Source organism: Carassius carassius, chromosome 43, assembly GCF_963082965.1.
Source record: "Carassius carassius chromosome 43, fCarCar2.1, whole genome shotgun sequence".
Classification (NCBI taxonomy): Eukaryota; Metazoa; Chordata; class Actinopteri; order Cypriniformes; family Cyprinidae; genus Carassius; species Carassius carassius.
The window spans coordinates 3299867-3312353 of record NC_081797.1 but is presented as its reverse complement, the minus strand read 5'-3'; the positions used below and the strand labels follow the sequence as shown (position 1 = coordinate 3312353).

Sequence of the window (12487 nt, the reverse complement as noted above, 5' to 3'; positions counted from 1 at the left end):
GTTTGAGGGTAGGGTCTTTGCTATTTTTGCTTGCTGATGAAACCGGCTTCTCGAATATCAATCAATACCAGCAAGAGCTTTTAATGGACCAGTGGACCCCGTTCTACTGCAAGAGCACCTACGCGTCCTTCACAGTTATTTGTTTTTAATGCATATGTTTTTAAATGAAACTTAAACTTTTAATGCATGACTAGAAAATGTATTTAATTTGATAATATATTTAATTCTAAAAGTTTCCCAAGCGCTTGATGGCAAATACTATCCAATTGCACCAGAAATAGTCCCCCGCTCTCAGTGTGAATCACTGCGCCTCATAGAGAGTGGCACTTAATGAGGAAGTAGCGCCGGTCAGTTTTCAGTCAGCTGTCAAACACACACGGCTCAAGCAAATCTTCACTTAACACACTTTATGATTGGGTTTTACTACTTTTCTGGAAATTTCACAGATTTAAATGCGCCTGGAGCTCAGGAGGAGGTAAAACGCGTTTTTATATGGTTTAAATGATGTTATGACTTTATAGAAATGCTCGAGGTGGCACATTTACCACCTCAAATAAGTTAAAATTATATCAACAACAAAGTAAACAACGTTTAAAAACGTTTAAAAAGTATTGTTTTATGTTGCCTTAAACGTGTAACTTTACGTGCCATAACGTAAAGGACTTCGGAGTCATTATTTGGAGAAATAGAAACTAAAACGTTGTTGGTCGTGAAAGTCCCCGGGCTTCCAGCTCAGGATCAACTTTCACATTTATTAAACTGTTTAAAGTCTCGATGAGATTAACAGACTTAAACAAAAACAGGTTTGTTCGATGTTTTATGCGGTTTTGGCGAGCTCTAAGCTCAGATCTCGTGACTAAAGGTCATGCTAATCGGCTAACGTGTCGCTCTGATTGGTAACTTTTACTTTTATAAAGTGTTTTACAAACTGAATTCGTCTAAACGTGTGTTTCACACGAAGGGGAAGTGATCAAATGTGTGTATATGCATGAGCTACTAAGCGTTTTTTTCTTTTCTGCTTACTGTCATGTGTGTAAAAAAAGAAAAAGAAAATACTACGTTAGTTCCCAAATAGATGGAATCTGTCACTCTGCAACTTTGTTTTTATTGTGTATCTGGTTAATTTAGACATTATATAGTTGATACATAAAAATGTAGCTGCATATATAGTCCCGTGGTCTTAAAAAAATGGTAGAAAATTATTAAAAGAAATATAGGAGGAGAGTTGTAGTCATGCTTTTTTCAATTGGATTTCTCTGGAATCATATGACACTGAATAGGGATGTGTCTGAAAACAATCCTCTTGTTTCCTCTCAGAGCGTGGCAGGATGATTCCTGTGGTTCCTGTGGAGTCCTGCACACATGTCCTGACAGAGTTTGACTGTCTAGACCCTCTCCTTTCCGCCCTTCGACTGGACTCGGGACGGATCAGAGTAAATCACACATTTACCTACTGAACGAACTATTGTGAAACAGTCAAAGTTTTGATTTTACAGCTGATGTGGCATCTGATGTTCAAACTGACCTGAACTGTGCTTGGTGCTGTTTACTTTCAGCAATCCTCTTAAAACACGTTTTAGTTTTTGTTCTGTTAAATCTATTTGATTTTCTGCAATAATAATTATTTTAATTATGGAGAGGAAGTGGATGAATGTAACAAAACCTGTTTGGGTCGTCTTTCAGCCCCCAAAAAAATCTGAAAATATGTTTAGCATGAAAAAAAATTACCATTACGTTTTTTTTTTTTTTTGCATTACATTGGAACATTGCAGTATTAGCTTAAATGATTGACATATAATAAAATATAATGATAATAAAACTATTATAATTTGTTTTATTTAACACAAAAGCGGTACAACAAAAATGTATCAATTTAATATATAAAATGTTATAACTAATATAAGAATACTAATTTAAATTCTACATATAATTAATTCTATTTGCACTGGATTTCAGTAATGAGGATTTTTTATTGTTGTTGTTGCATTACATTAGATGCATTGTTATTCTCATTTTTAAAAATTCTTAATTATTAATTGTCATGAAAATTTTTCTTTATTGTTGCTCTCTTTAAGCAGAAGTATTTTTATTTTAGATTAATATATATATATATATATATATATATATATATATATTTATATTTATTTATTTATATTTATTTATATATATATATATATATATATATATATATATATATATATATATATATATATATATATATATATATATTTAGTTATTTATTTATTTATTTATATTTATTTATATATATATATATATATATATATATATATATATATATATTTAGTTATTTATTTATTTATTTATTTTCTTGCTCTTGGCAGGTTTTGTGAGATTCTCTCTAATATCCTTCTATCCCTGCCTGTGTATCTTGCAGTGCACATGTCTCTCCGTGTCCAGGAAGTGGTTGGCTCTGGGCACATCTGCCGGAGGGCTTCACCTCATTCAGAGAGACGGCTGGAAGCAGAAACTCATTCTCACACACAAAGTACACAACTAAATCATTGCACAAGTTCCCCTTTAACACAGTTAGTGATTGAGTTGGTGCACAGAACTATCAGCAGTATCGAAATACTGTTGTCCACCATTATCGATTAGATATCAGTGTATTTGCATTAGTGATGCATGGGCACTGTATATATATGAACAAGGTTTATTTAAAAGTGAGCAGCTCGTGATCCAGTGTTTTCAGCATCTCATAGTGGCTTGGTTCACAGTAAATGCTGCTCCACACACACACAAAAAAAAAGAAAAGTTTTGCATCAAAATTAAAGTTTAATGGTTTAACGTTTAAAAAAAAAAAGAAATTAAAACCATAAATAGTAATTTTGCAGTTGTAATGTAAAACAAAAGTGTTACTATATTATTATTCTTAAATATTCTTGTTTTTTAATTTTATGCTGAAATATTCTTGATTGTTATTAGATCCTTTTATTTAATAATGTCTTTGTTATTATGTAATTATATATTTTAGTACTGAGTAATATTAATCAATTACATGTACTTACTATATGGTTAGGATTTGGGTTGTCTTGGGGTTACTTGCATGTAATTATGCATAATTTATTGTTATTATAATAGTAAGTACATGCAATGTGTGTAACAAGCACACCTTAAATTAAAGTGTTAGCTTATTATTCATGTTATTTATTTATTTTTATTTTTTCATGCAGCCCAAATGTATGTTTAAACATTGTGCAGTCTGCAACAGTATGTGCATGACGTTTTCTGAAACAGTATATGCATGCTTTTTCCTGTGTTTATAAATAGTTATTGATCACACCAGCACACAGGATACTTACACTTGCATCTAGGCTCAGAATGCATCGTTCTCTGCTTTGTCTCATGAAAGATGTTTTCACAAGCTAAAACGTTTGTGCACAGGCGACAGTGAAAATAGGGAAACTTTACTGTCTCTAAATGCTCTTGAAAAAATGGTGGAGATTAATAGCCATAACCTAATAGGCATAATTTCCTAGTTGTTTTTTTTTTTTCTTTTTTAGGAAGGCTCAGTCACACAGGTCTCATGCTGCCCCCATGATGAAGACTTCATCGCTGTAGCAACGAGGTATTCAGATTGAGGTTTATGTGCACTCCTGGTGTTTTCGGTTGCCAGTCTGGACTCTTCTGATGTGTGTGTGTTCCAGTCAGGGTTTGGTGGTGGTTTGGGAGCTGCATTTAGAGCGGCGTGGCCGTCCTGAGCGTGTGTCTATGTCCTGGGAGCACCGGGGACAGACGGTAACATCTCTGTGCTGGGACACCACGGCCCTCCGAGTGTTTGCCGGAGATGTCGGAGGGAAAGTGTCCTGTGTCCGAGCTGGGTCATCTAAACTCGGGAAGGTATAAGAAAACTTGAAGTTGTTGAATGTTATTACAGTTCAAAAGAACCGTTTTAGATTTGAATATGTTTTAAGATGTCATTTATTCCTGTGATGCGCAGCTGAATTTTCAGCATCATTACTCCAGTTTTCAGAGTCACATGATCTTCAGAAATCACTCTTAATATTCTGATTAACTGCTCAAGAAACATTTCTGATTATTAACAGTGTTCGAAACAGTTGTTCTTCTACATGAACTGCAATACATTTTCTTCAGGATTCTTTGAATGGAAGTTCGAAAGAAGGGCATTAAATCTTTTGTAACATTATGAATGTCTTTAATGTTACATTTGATTAATTTAATGCATCCTCGCTGAATAAAAGCATTCAGTTTAATGCATCTCATTTAAATGATAACCAGTGATTTTAATCTATGCATGCTTGTTTCTGTCTGTGTTTGTTGTGGTTTGGCGTCCAAACAGGGCTCTGGGTTTGTGATCTTCCCTATTCAGTCCATCACCACAGTGGATTCACGTGTGGTCCAGCTGGGCTACTCGGACGGACACCTGGTGATCTCGTCTCTCAGATGCTGCTACCTGTGTGACACGGAGAGGTGTGTGTGTTTGCAGGAGACATGGGATGTCCCACAGCTATACCAACAATTAGTTAAATAAAATAAAAAATACTCACATTTAATTTGAATTAGGCTCTTTACTTGATCTAAATTTCATGTCAGATATTGAGATCACATTATCTCAAATGTTCTCAGACCATAACTTAGATTAAAATGCATATTAATCATAAGAAAAACTAAATGGAAATTCACTCTGTTCCTGTCTCTGTTCCCCTTTCAGGGAGAAGTTCTGGCGTGTGGGTAATAAAGAGCGAGATGGAGAGTTTGGGGCATGTTTTCTCCAGCAGGTTTCGGCGGGTCAGCGGGGTCAGTCGATGCTGTACTGTGCCCGGCCCGGCTCTCGCATATGGGAGGCCAGTTTCAGTGGAGAGGTCCTGAGCACACACCAGTTTAAACAGCTGCTTGCCTGCCCACCGCTGCCCCTCGTCTCTTACAAGTGAGCCTCATGCTTGTGACCTCATTAGTGTTTGTTCTTCTGCCTCTTAGTTTCTTATCTCAATTCTTTTCTCTCTGTGTATTTGTTGTGTTATGTATCTTTGTTTTCAGGAATGAGCCACATTTCAACACAGCACAGACGAGTCCACAGTCTCTGGCTTTCCCAAGACTCCTCCAGTTTGGGTAACCACCCCCTGTGCTACAATAACACCAGACCTTTAGTAAAGACACACTGTTTCATACCTGCTATCGTGACTGTGATGATAAACGTCTCAGGTTAGAAAGGTTTTTGGGTTAATATTTAACTTGTGAATTGTGTGTGTGTGTGTTTCTTAGTGATCAAAACCTACTCACCTGGACGGATTCGGCCATCTACATCTTCACCCCTCACAGCGGTCAGGTTCTGCTGTGGACAGAGGTCAAAGGTGAGAGGTCATTGTTCAACCTATATGAGGTTTTAATTATGAAACTTCACAATGCACAGAAAAATATATTTACTCAAAAAACAAAACAAATCGATGCATTGATAGATAGATAGATAGATAGATAAATACATATGTTAAAACATATTATTAATAGGTTTATATATAAATGTATTAATGTTTTATCATATGTATTTAATAACTATTTAAAAATTAATATTATTTTATACATAATATATATATATATATATATGTTATATTTTAGCTATATATAAAGTATAAAAATTACTTTGTAAAAATGTTAAATATGTTTTACTTATTTAAAAATATATTATATTATATTATATTATATTATATTATATTATATTATATTATATTATATTATATTATATTATATTATATTATATTATATTATATTATATTATATTATATTATATTATATTATATTATATTATATTATATTATATTATATTATATTATATTACAGCTCTTTATGGCTCTTTATCTGCCTTCCTAAAAATATTGAATATAAAATTACCATACTTTTTGATGATGTAATAATAATATAAAAATAAACAGAATTAACATAAAACATAAATATTATACATATTTTAACAATATGTTTTTAAAGTAGCAATATAATTTTGTATATATTTATTATTTTTATAACATTCATAACAAAAAATAGATAAATAACGTATGATGTCTTTTATTGTATGACCTGATTTCTAGCTCTTGGATCTGTATCTGTCATCTTTTCTCTATAGATGTGGTGGAGATTTCAGTTTTCCGTAATGAGTTATTTTGTCTACACGGTGACGGGCGTTTGTCTCACCTGTCTCTGATGTCACCTGAGCGCTGTGTGGAGCGTCTGATGAAGAGGGAGAACTGGACGCTCGCCACCACCGTCTGCTGCATGTTTCAGCATGCCATTATTACATCCAGGGTACACATACAAACACCAACACACATAGTGTCCATACTGTGCAGTATGCATTAAATATTACAAAAATTATTTAATCAACATTAAATATTACATTAGTACTCCATTCCAAATAAAGTATCACTCTTTTGCATCTCCTCCTTAGGCTAGGAAGTCCCTTCCCATTGATCGGTTGGAGCAACTTAAGGCTCAGCTAAACTCCGCCTCCCAGCAGCAGCTGATTGGTCAGCTGGAGGAAGTGATCAGCAAACTGGAGCCACTGGACTCCGCCTGCAGCAGCCGCAGGAGCAGTATTTCCTCACACGTGAGTCCAAAAACACAAGCATATGTACAGATCAGAGGTCGCGTTAAATGGAACATTTTCCATCATTGACGGAATATTTTTTTTAGCAGTGACGGAAAAATTTGAAAGCTTTCCGTCACTTTGACAGATTACAATTTATACAGTGTAATTTATAAGTGTAATTCCCACCCTGTCCAGTTGGTGGCGAAATCTGAGACTTTGTTTCATAACAAAAGTAACAAAGCACCGAATTTAGTCTAAAGCGATTTATTGGATGGGAGGCACACTATATGTAGTGTTCATTCATCAACTGAAAAAACAGCATCGATTGGGATTTAAGAATCGATATCGGTTCATAAAAACGAGAATCTACTAAAATCAAGAATTTTTTGTTGTTGTTGTCGTTAGTGGCCTTGCTGTCACTACAATGTTGAACATTAAAAGTGACGCACAGTTTCTGTTCATCTGTTCTCATCATAAATAAAATAATAAATGCATAAGCCTATATGCTCCTCCTGTAGGTTCATGATTTAAAAATAAAAATTAGAACAAAAATACAAGCAATTAAAAGACTGGAATGGAATTTTTACGCGTCTGTTCATCAGAAATGATGGATAATGTTAAAGTATAACGCAACTTCTGGTACAGATGGATGTTTTTAAAATAAAAATGTCTGTTGTGCGCAGGAGAGCTTCAATGTTCTGGACTGCGGCATCTACCGTGTCATCAGCCGAAGAGGCAGCCAATCAGACGACGATGCCAACTCCCTCGCCAACCAATCGATGCTTGAGGAGGAGCGGCTGAGGGAGTTCAGTTTCACCGAGGAGGAGCAGGTGGAGAATGGTGAGACTGAGAGAGAGTCACTGAGAGAAAACAGAAGATCGATTTCAGACCTAAAAGCTTGTTTCTGATTGTGATTCCGGCTCTCTCAGAGGGAATTATTTGTCCTAAAACAGGAAGTAATCCATTCACATTTCATTATTGATCAGAAAGTATGGAAGCTTGTTTATGCCATGGGATGAAAAAAAATAAAAACGGGCAGTTTGCAGCTTTGTATCTCTGTTTTTCTCTGAATTGCACTCAAAGATATAAACTTGCAATTCTGACTTTTTTCATAATTGTTCATTCACAAACTTATAATTTACTCTTTGCAAGGAGTTACTATTGCTGTCCCCGACAGGCCACGCCACTCTCACTCCACACGTCATGTTCTCACGCCGTGAAAAATACATCACAGAGCAAAGAGGAAACTGACAACACGCCGACAGACAAGACAGAGCAGGTCACTTCTGCTATGAAACAAGGTCTCAGAAATTCAAACAATAAATAATGTTTTGCGGCTCTTTTATGTGCCACGACAGATCAGCGTTCAAACGGCATGTGAACCAATCATCTCTTCCTCTTTACTGGTTATTGAAAGAAATAAACATGAATGAACATCAGAAGATATCTTGTTTTAACTGCGGAAAATCGTTAACTCAATACACACCATTTTTCAAGTTCAAGTCCAACAATACTAATCTACTCCCTCGTCTGTTTGTCGGACAAAATGGCAGATTCGCCGCTATGATTGGTCAGATCGCCTGTCAATCAAACTCCCCTGGTGAAGGGTCAGTTGTGAGATATAAACTTGCAGAATTGTGAAATAAAAAGTTGCAATTACTTGCTCCTTTTTTTTTTTATCTCATGGCAAAAAAAACCCAAAAAACAAACAGGCTTTCATAAGAGAGAATACACTGTAATTACCCATTTTACTAATTTGACATTTTGAATTAGGATATTAAACAAGGAAAACTAATTTAAACAGGAACTTGATTCTATTGATGTTAAAAAAAGAAGGATTAGCAAATAAAAGGCATTTTATTGGCATATAGCATACAACAGATAATTGTTGACCGTAAGACTGTGTAATAAGATAGCAAATGAGTTTAATTCCAATTCCAATTTTCACATCCAAGCAAATATTTTGCACAAAGCAAGAAACTCACCACCAATTAAAACTTAACTGATATTTAATAAACAATTTGAATGTTCGATATGCCGACAAATGAGATTTCACCGCTTGCAGAGCTGTCGACCAAAATAAAAACCAAACAACTGACAAAAAAATGCAGTTTGTAGCTGGTCATGACAAAAAAATATCATTTTTAATATTGTGAATTATTTTAATAGTTTTATAGTAGTAATTGTATGTCAGTGTGTTGTATGTCATATATTGTGCAATAAAATACACTAAAAACATCAATGAGCCTTAGTTTAATCATTTATCTGGTGTTTTGGATGTTTAAATTCTTCTTTTTCTGATCATTATTATCTGCTTTATTCTGTGCTTTTGCTTAATTATCACACATCTTCTGACTTTATTCTTTATCTCTTTTCAATCATCTCTCTATTATTTCATCTCCTCCTTTTGCTGTCCTGAAGACTCTCAGTCTGTGCGTGGAGAGGGCGACAGGTCAGACATCAGCTTGCAGTTTCTGCCGCTGCCTTTCCGCTCAAAACCCCCACGAGTCGCCCTGCAGGCTGTTCGAGACAGGTACACACACACACACACACACTTATACAGCTGTCCCTAAAACTAATAATTTCACTTCCTCTTAAATTTCACACCAGACCCGGTTTGCTTTGCTCTGATTGGCTGGATCACAAGAAAGTAAAATTCCACTGAAGAGTCAAAATTCTATTAGCTCTCATTAACATGCAGCTGCTGATAACCAGGTTATTTTTAAAACTGTAACTTCCTGTTTTGACATAGTGTCACATATTGCTTTGTCTCATTTTATGCTGATGCCTGAGATTGGTAAGGTTATGAGTTATTTCTGCTCTTTGTTTTCTTTATGCAAAATCATTTTATTTCCTTATATTTCGGGCGATCTTTCCTGATGTTGATGACTATCTCTGTGTTTTGTGTCTGTGAATATGTGTGTACCTCAGTGTCTCCAGCTTTGTGAAAAAGACGACCGAGAAGATCAACACGCTTCAGATGAACGCAGACCTGTGGCCTCGGCCTGACCTCAGGGAAGGGGTTCAAGGAGAGGTCACGGCCACAGTGACCCCTCTTCCAGAAGAAGTCGAGCATGAGTCAGTCTGATTTACTTTCTGACTCCTATGTGTGTTTTCTGACTGCTGCTGTTGGTGATTTGTATATTGACTTTGTTTTTATTGTTGTGTTTGATTGTCTCTCTGTAAGATTGAACGCTGAGCAGTCCAGCTCGGAGTCTGAGCTGCAGGAGTTGAGGGCCGCCACAAAGAAAGCCATGTGAGTTTAGAGGAGCGCTGCTCCGTACTGCTGTATACAGGCAGGAAGATGTTCAGTCGAGTTGAATTATAAGCTGTTGAATGTTTGCATCTAGTACATGAATTAGAAAATCATGCAATTGTTTGGAAATTTACTTTTTATTCAAAAAGGATGCATAAAATTGGACATTTATAGTGTTACAAAAGATTTTCATTTCAAACAAATGCTCATCTTTATAACTTTCTGTGCATTAAAGGCCCCTAAAATAATCTATCATGGTTTCCACAAAAATATGAATAGCACAAAAAGTATTAATACATTCTTTTTGAGCAGCAAATCGGCATATTAGACTGATTTCTAAAGGATCGTGTGACACTGAAGACTGGAGTAATGGTGCTAATAAATTCAGCTTTGCATCACAGAAATAAATTAAATTTTACAATATATTATATTAAAAGAGAAAAACTTAAAGGTCGAAAATAAATACAAAAATGCAAAAGCAAAATTATGTATTTTATGTGCACAATTAGAAATAGAAGTTTTGCCACAGTTGTGCCATTTGTGGTTCATTTTAATAGCCTTCAGTGTGACAAATGATTCAAATGATTTTTTTTTTTAAGTACATATAACTATATTTAGTCTCTCAATTAATGTTAAGTCATACAATGCATGTATAATAATGACAATGAATACTTTCCAAGTTCTTTCAAATTGTTTATATTAAATTAGCATATCATACTAAATGAAATTACTGCCCAATCACTGTAGTTGCATTACCTGCACGTTGGACTATTATTAGAGTTGATATTTGTTCCTCTGCAGCTCTCAGATCCAGGATCCCATGGTTTTATTGGACCCTGTCTGTCTGAGCGATGTACTTCGAGAGTGGGCTCCAGTTCTGGAGAGGGTCCTGGGTCCGGAGGATCACACCAGACCTACAGAAACAACAGCTCAAGAGGACAAGCCTCTGGAGGAAGAAGAGCTGGTTTCATCAATGTCCTGCTGTGTCGTGGTTCAGCCAGATATCTACTCTGCTAACCTGCATGAATCTGCATCCCTTACTGAAGCAGAGGAGCATGGAGAGAGCACCCCTTGTTCCACCGCCCCAGTCAGAGCGCTTTTCCCACCTCTGGCGAATCATGTCGAACTAATACAGCTGTTTTCCCCCAAACCTCTGCCTCCTGACCTCCAGGCTGACCTCTCGCAGCTGGCCTGTCTTTATCTGGAGATGGGCTGTCCCGGTAGAGGAGGCATCGAAAGCGTGTGTGTGTTCCTGAGGAGGTACTTCTTCCTGTTGGACCAGGAGAGAGTGAGGAAGATGTGTACGCTGCGATACAGAGAGCACCGCGAGGTGATGAAGGCCTATATTGCTGGCATGCTGGGTAAGCTTTTTCCATCATTATTTTTTTTACATAACTGTAATAATTGGTGCATTTAAGTCCTCTAGGGAAGTTTGTATTTACTAGCTGGCAAGTCATAATTGCAGCTCTGGTCAAAGCAAAAAGTGAAAAAAAAATATATATATATATATATATATTTCCATTTTTATTTAGTTCAGTTTATACTAAAATAAAACTCTAAACTAAAACAAAAAAATTTAAATGTGTTTTTGCTTTTTTATGTTTTTATTCAGTTCCTGAAGGTGCTGTAAATTGAATCGTTAGATATTCGATCGTAATTGTTCAGTACTATAGTATTATGTCCATGGAACTGGATTTATTGTTTTTAAATTTTAAAAAAAAATGTTTTTTTGCAAATCCATTTTTGCACTTATTCACGCCATTGTGGTAACCTCAATGCTGGTTCGGCTCATTAACACAATCTTTCCAACATGACTTAAATGTACCTAATGAATCATTACACAGGCCTGTGTATTATATTCGCTGTATTCATTGTGTTAATATGAATTCTCCTAATATTCCTCGGCGTGTTGTAGAGTTCACTCAGGCCAGTAAGGTGGTGGAGGTGATTCAGAAGGGCGATCTGCTGAAGTCTCTGCGCAGTCTGAGAGAACTTCAGCCCTGGAACGCACCTCTGCTACTCTCACACCTGTACAGGTGAGTTTAATTATTATTATGTATATCTAATGACAATATGGCCACCTGCAGACCTGAATATGTCATTTATATTGAATATAATGCTTCTTTTCTCTCTACAGACTCTATGATAAACACGGAGAGGTGGCTGTTCGTGCCTATCCGCAGTTCTATCCCACAATCCTCCACTCTGACATCATGGCCATGGCTTTACCCAGCCACTTCCTGCCTTATCTGGACAATCTGGTCCAATCACGAGCCGAGCAGCAGCGGTAAGGCTGCGTACCATTATACAGTGTTTTATGATGTTTGTTTATCATAGCTGTAAAGTAAAGATCGACCGATATGGGATAAGTCAATCATTTCCATAAAAGTTTTAGAGCATTTATCAAGCAGAATTTTTCAAGTTGGTTGGAACATAAATGTAAACTTAAATATACATTTAAATAAAATAAATACAATTTTATGCATCATTATGATCTTTTCCGTCTAGTTTACATTAAAAAAATAAATAATATTATAGTTTAACATTCAGATACATTGCGAATGTGGAAACATTTGGATATGTGCAGAACGAGACGTGAGTAATAACCTCCAAATACATCTAGTCAAACCTGCGCTCGCTCGTCCACAAAAAAGTACTGGTCATAATACTTGCAT

General features: G+C 35.8%; 1 protein-coding gene across 2 annotated transcripts in view; it reads left to right on the top strand.

The window, feature by feature from the left end:
• The first annotated feature begins 338 nt into the window (after nucleotides 1-338).
• Nucleotides 339-12487, top strand: part of hps5 (HPS5 biogenesis of lysosomal organelles complex 2 subunit 2) — a 15794-nt gene continuing 3645 nt past the window's right edge. The window contains exons 1-18 of one of the 2 annotated variants that reach the window (XM_059536962.1): nucleotides 339-475; nucleotides 1318-1433; nucleotides 2396-2506; nucleotides 3522-3586; nucleotides 3666-3858; nucleotides 4319-4449; nucleotides 4691-4906; nucleotides 5017-5088; nucleotides 5242-5330; nucleotides 6095-6273; nucleotides 6416-6574; nucleotides 7240-7396; nucleotides 8978-9089; nucleotides 9488-9634; nucleotides 9744-9812; nucleotides 10614-11173; nucleotides 11728-11848; nucleotides 11950-12099. In XM_059536962.1, coding sequence (XP_059392945.1) covers nucleotides 1329-1433; nucleotides 2396-2506; nucleotides 3522-3586; nucleotides 3666-3858; nucleotides 4319-4449; nucleotides 4691-4906; nucleotides 5017-5088; nucleotides 5242-5330; nucleotides 6095-6273; nucleotides 6416-6574; nucleotides 7240-7396; nucleotides 8978-9089; nucleotides 9488-9634; nucleotides 9744-9812; nucleotides 10614-11173; nucleotides 11728-11848; nucleotides 11950-12099 — 2636 coding nt within the window. In that variant the 5' untranslated portion in view covers nucleotides 339-475; nucleotides 1318-1328. Of the gene's footprint in view, nucleotides 476-685; nucleotides 804-1317; nucleotides 1434-2395; nucleotides 2507-3521; nucleotides 3587-3665; nucleotides 3859-4318; nucleotides 4450-4690; nucleotides 4907-5016; nucleotides 5089-5241; nucleotides 5331-6094; nucleotides 6274-6415; nucleotides 6575-7239; nucleotides 7397-8977; nucleotides 9090-9487; nucleotides 9635-9743; nucleotides 9813-10613; nucleotides 11174-11727; nucleotides 11849-11949; nucleotides 12100-12487 lie in introns of those variants that run through there. The other variant, XM_059536963.1, reaches the window with a different exon arrangement.